The sequence below is a fragment of the Cavia porcellus genome, unplaced genomic scaffold, assembly GCF_034190915.1.
Source record: "Cavia porcellus strain 051 isolate PalLab524CR breed Dunkin Hartley unplaced genomic scaffold, mCavPor4.1 scaffold_3, whole genome shotgun sequence".
Lineage (NCBI taxonomy): Eukaryota > Metazoa > Chordata > Mammalia > Rodentia > Caviidae > Cavia > Cavia porcellus.
This window is the reverse complement of record NW_026947486.1, coordinates 19,800,409-19,805,494: the sequence shown is the minus strand read 5'-3', so window position 1 is coordinate 19,805,494 and position 5,086 is coordinate 19,800,409. Positions and strand designations below refer to the sequence as shown.

Genomic DNA, 5,086 nt, shown 5'->3' with positions numbered 1-5,086 from the left:
CAAAGATAGCAATATATATTATGGCTGCAATTTTGGATTTACTATTAGTTTGTTTTGAAATCCTTTATTGCATTCATTGTTTTCCTTTTATTGTTTGATTCTGTTCTGTTCCATTTGATTTTTACTATGCCCAAAGATATCTGCAGCTCTTTTGAAGACATCAAAATGCATTATGGTAACTACTGTTGATTTTTTTCTTTTTTTATTGATTTCATTGAAAACAGAACAGGAAATGGTCTGAGCCAAAAGACTGCTCTTAAAACCGTCAAAAACATTTTAACAGAAAAAATAAACATAACTGCATTATGAATGTTTAGAAGAGTCACATGAAAAGAACTCCACTGCCCTGCACTAATTACAGTATTTAGAAAGGTATATGCCGAAAAAGTACATGATCTGCCAGACTGTCACACAAAAGGTGACAGCAAATTTATTCACACTACAAGGCTAACATTTTAAAAAAGTGTTTCCTGCATTTAATTCTAAAATCACTTTGGTCTTTTTACAGTTGATAGTTTATTTTCACATGGTGAGTAGAAACCACACCAGATTCAGCACCGTTGTCTGTGTTTTCTGTTTTTATTCTTTGTTTGTCCTAATGTTCAGTAATGGTAGAAAATAAATCAGTTTATTCATCATCATAGCATGCGGCTTAAAAATCAACAAAAGTTGCCAGCCTGGGTGCAGCTGGTGGGGCTGCGTGGGGTCTGCCTGCCCACCAGCCCTCACACAGAAATGCCAGCAGGGCTTGGTACACAGAGAGAGGGCATCATTAAAGAGCAAGCCCACGTTTCCTCCAGAGCCAGGGCAGGGCCACCCTGACCACTCGGGGCTGTGGACATGTCCTGTGTGCAGCCCTGGAGCTGCCCAGCCCCACAGGAGGCACTGGTCTCATGGAGCAGCTGCAGCGGGAGCCACACGGGTGTTGGGCCGGGCAGGAGAACAAACAAACAAAGTAGTGGGGCGAGAACTTCTGAGACCAGAGGAGGAAATGAGAACCATCGCAAGGACAAGACTACTGTCAAAGCCCACAAGGTCACCCCATGGAGTCCCAGGGTCACTGAGGTGCATGTGGGCCAGAGTGCACTCCAGCCCCGTGCTGGGCTTGTGTGAGGCCTCAGAACGGACACTCCTGGGAAGGGTCCGCTCCCTGGTCTCTGCGGGACCCTGAAGATATTCCGGACAGAACCTCCTCTAAGTCATGGTTGGCAGGCCCTCCCAGCCCCTCTGCACCTCATAGTGGGTCAGCAGCAGCTGCAGAGCTGGTGTCTGGCAGGCCATGCTCCTGGGCCTCCTGAGCTGCGCTGGCCTGCCGCTGTGCCAGGGCTGCACTTGAGTGCCGGCACTTGGAGGAGCCACAGCGGCAGCTGAAGAGCTTGCCTTTAATGTCCCAGAAGTGCTCCCCGTAGTCGAACCCCAGCTGTTCTCCGGCATGGATCAGGCGGGTGCTGAAGAAGGCACTCCGGGGGAACCATAGGTCCTGGTGGGACATGAACACACGCACCGGCACGAGGTTGGGCTCGCAGTGGTGGTTGATGAAGCGGCTGACATCACCATAGAAGTGTGCATCGATGCAGTACACCTCTCCATCCTTATTATCAAGGTCAAAGAGATAAGAGTCTTCTTCCCTAACGTCAGCTTCTGAGTCAGAGATCAGCTCTCCAACATACTCGCAGACGAAGGTGCCCATGGGGATGTCCTGTAGGGTTTGCACACCCCAGCCCACATCCTGTGTCCGATAGAGCTGCAGCCTTGCCCTGAGCCCATTCTGCACGACAGGATTCCGACAGTTCCTCCAGCAGGAGCAGGCATGGTTGCACTCGAAGATCAGGGGAGGCTCTGCCATGTTGAATTTGGGCAGGAGCCGGCCATCCTTATCGTACCAGCAGCGCGTGCTGAGCTGGCCATACATGCAGGTGCTGGAGGAGCAGTCATCTGTGCACACGCAGTACTGTAGATGGGTGATGTTCCTGTCGATGTTCATGGGAGACGTCACACAGTTCTGAGACACGTACTTGTAGTTGCTGGGGCATGGCTCACTGTCCACTGCGTTGACACAGGGGATGGGGACGCGCTCATAGCCTCGTGCAATGTCTCTGCTCACAATCTTCTCCACCGCAGCAGGCTTGTCAGGGGCTGAGTCTTGCAGCGCCTTGCTCACCTGCAGGGCACTCCACACCTGGGAGTTGAGGCTAGCACACTGCAGAGGTGTCTCTCCTTCCTTGATTTTTAAGGTGACATCTGAATCCTGAGAAAGAAAGAGGACAACACAGTTGTGGTTCTCCCGGGTGGCAATGTGTAGGGGTGAGTCCCCATGGATGTTCACAGCATGCAGGTCATACTTGGCGGCTAGCAGAATCTCTGCTATGTCCACACAGCCTGAAATGGCTGCCCAGTGCAGACAAATGTTCTCCTCATTATCCCGGATGTTGATGTCGGAGCCCTTGGATAGCAGCAGCTTCATAAGCTCCACATGCTTGTACTCAGTGGCCCAGATCATCGGTGTCCAACTGCCATCATCCTGGCAGTTGACATCCGTCTGTCCATTGGACAGCAGATACTGAACCACATCGTAGTGGCCTTTCTTGGCAGCCAAGTGCAAACAGGTGGAGCCCTCTGCATCCTTGGGGTCCACCTGTGCCCCAGCCTTGATGAGGTACTTCACTGCATCCAAATGGTTGTTCTCTGCAGCCTCCATCAGTGGAGTCCACTGGTCTTTCGAGCAGGTATCAATATTGGCTCCAGCTTCATGGTCCATGCTCTCGGTGGCCATGCATTGGTTGTTGGCCAGGGTGGTAATCTCACAGCTCTTCAGGGTTTCCATCTGGCAGCTGCAGAGAGGTACTTCCTGGAGGCCATCTGTCTCCAGCATGTCTGGACCATTGGCCAGCCCTTCTGCCTGGGAGGACAAAATCCCTTTGACATGGAGATCCAGTGAGTCCAGAGAGACTTCCATATATCCAGAGCTGTCATCTGGAGCCATCTGCTCGGTGTTTCCTGGTGACAACTTACAGGCCTCGGTACCTAGTGTACCATTTGGCTTTTTTCTACTCCTCTGCCTCCTTTTTCGAGCTGGCTTGATCCAAGGGCTGTCAGCCTTCCCTCTTCTCTTGAGAAATTTCTTCTTGGTGCTGGATTCAGAACTCAGGTCAGACTCGTCTCCACCATCCTTGTCCTCTCCAGTGTCAGCAGATTCCTGTTCTTCCTCTGACTCACCATCCATCTTTGGGGCACGGTCAGTCTCGGACATGCTCTCTTTAGAGGTCCTGCTGTCCTCCGTGGGAAACACAGCAGCCTGTTCAGCTCCGTGGTCATGGTCCTCATCCTCCTCAAGCTCATCTGACTCATCTTCGTCTGAGTCCATCTCCAAGCTCTCCCCGTTCACGTGAAGAGTGCTGTCACCCAAGGCCTTCTCACTCTTGGAGCCCACGGTGGAATGAGTTAAACTCTTAAACATCTCAATCACCATCCTCTGCTTTAACACTTTGGTCTTTTTCTTAGGAACCAGGCTATAGGTTCCCATTCTTCGTTTTTTCTTCCGAGATACTTCAGCTGCTAAAACAAAAGGCAAGCAAGCTGTCTGTGACTTCCTGGTGGCCATGTAGCATTGATTCTGAGGTAGCGACTGGTGAAGGGACGGGAAAGGGGGTAAAAGCTGTTGTCGTCCATAATCAGAAACGTTCCTATCGATCTCTTCTTTTGGTTCCTTATGGTCTCTCGCTTCCCGAACTTCTCTGGAGTCCTTGCTGGCTGCATGCAGGCCTAAAATGGACTTCGGCATGGTCTTGCGTGCCCTGTGAACCTTGACATCAGTGCCAGAAGCTGCAGGTTTCTGGTCCTCTCCATCTGCTCCCCCAGGCCCAGGCAATGGTGCTGCGGCTGGTGCCTGAGGAAGTGCACTTGGAGTCCTGCCTCTACCAGCCACCCCAGGCAGGGTCTTTGCAGCATGGCCAGGAAGCGAGGAGGCTAGGGTACTTGGAGTCCTTGAAGGCTGCCCCTGGAGAGCAGATTTGCTTAAGAAGTATCCACTGCTACCAATGACTGATGTCTGAACGAAGTCATTAGCAGCGACATGATTCTGCTTCCCTACTTCTACGTCTCTTTCCGAAACCCCATTCTCCGCTATCCGGGCTGCTCTGTGGCCACCTTCCTGGGGGCTGGATCTGGTGCTCTGCTGAGTGAGTTTGGCTCCATCCATGTGGCTGGTGTCACCGCTCTTTTCACAGGCCCCATTGGTCTCCCCATCTGCAGCCATGGGAGTTTCTCCCACTGGTTTCTGAGCAAGACCTTCATCAGCAGCCATAAGAATATCTTCTCTCACCAGCTCAGTTTTCATGCAGCAATCCTGTTTAGTTTCCCCCTTGGCTGGAACTGCCTGCTCAGCATCGGCGGCGGCCATGGCCCATACTGTTGATTTTTTAATGTCTTGAACTCCTGTATCTCTTATACTACTTTGTTTTGATTAATTTTATTGATTCATCCTCTATAAAATGAAAAAAATTTAAATGCTGTGAATGTAGCTGAGTGTGAGTGTTCTGGATTCAATCCCCAGCACCACAAGATCAAATAAAGCTAATTTTAAATAAATTAAAAACCATTGTCAAAGACTACTTGAAGTTAGCTGCTTGGACTAACTTGTCTACCTCCCACCAGTCTTCTGAAACAAGAGGAAAAGATTTCATGAAATTCTGGGGACAAGAGAGGAAGCCATCTGGGGGGCAGAAACTATGAGGAATTCCTAAAATACACCAGGTGTAGAGTCACAAGATTATAATCCCAGCATTCTGGCTAAGGCAGAACTGCAAATCTGAATCCAGGTTAGGCAATTTCAATGATTTAGAAAGAAATCTTTTGCCCTGTCCCTAAATCATTAACTGAACAAATAAGTAAATTGCTTGGAATGTAGCTCAGTGTGAAGGTCCTAGGGTACTGGTACTGAAAAAGCAATTTTAACAATACAAAGCAGCTCAGATGAGATTAGCAGTGTAAAGAGAATCACTAATCCAAAGAAGCAGGAGAGAGGTTGGGGATGTGGCCCCGTGCTAGAGCACTTACTTATCACACACAGGGCCCTGGGCTCCCTTCA

At 49.9% G+C, this 5,086-nt stretch overlaps 1 protein-coding gene across 1 annotated transcript; it reads right to left on the bottom strand.

Annotated features, from left to right (window-relative positions):
* Window positions 1-222: 222 nt before the first annotated feature.
* Window positions 223-4,399, bottom strand: LOC100729035 (histone-lysine N-methyltransferase EHMT1-like). Its single transcript, XM_063245797.1, has one exon. It carries the CDS (start codon window positions 4,397-4,399, stop codon window positions 1,235-1,237), a length of 3,165 nt encoding a protein of 1,054 aa, XP_063101867.1. The 3' UTR covers window positions 223-1,234.
* Window positions 4,400-5,086: the final 687 nt, after the last annotated feature.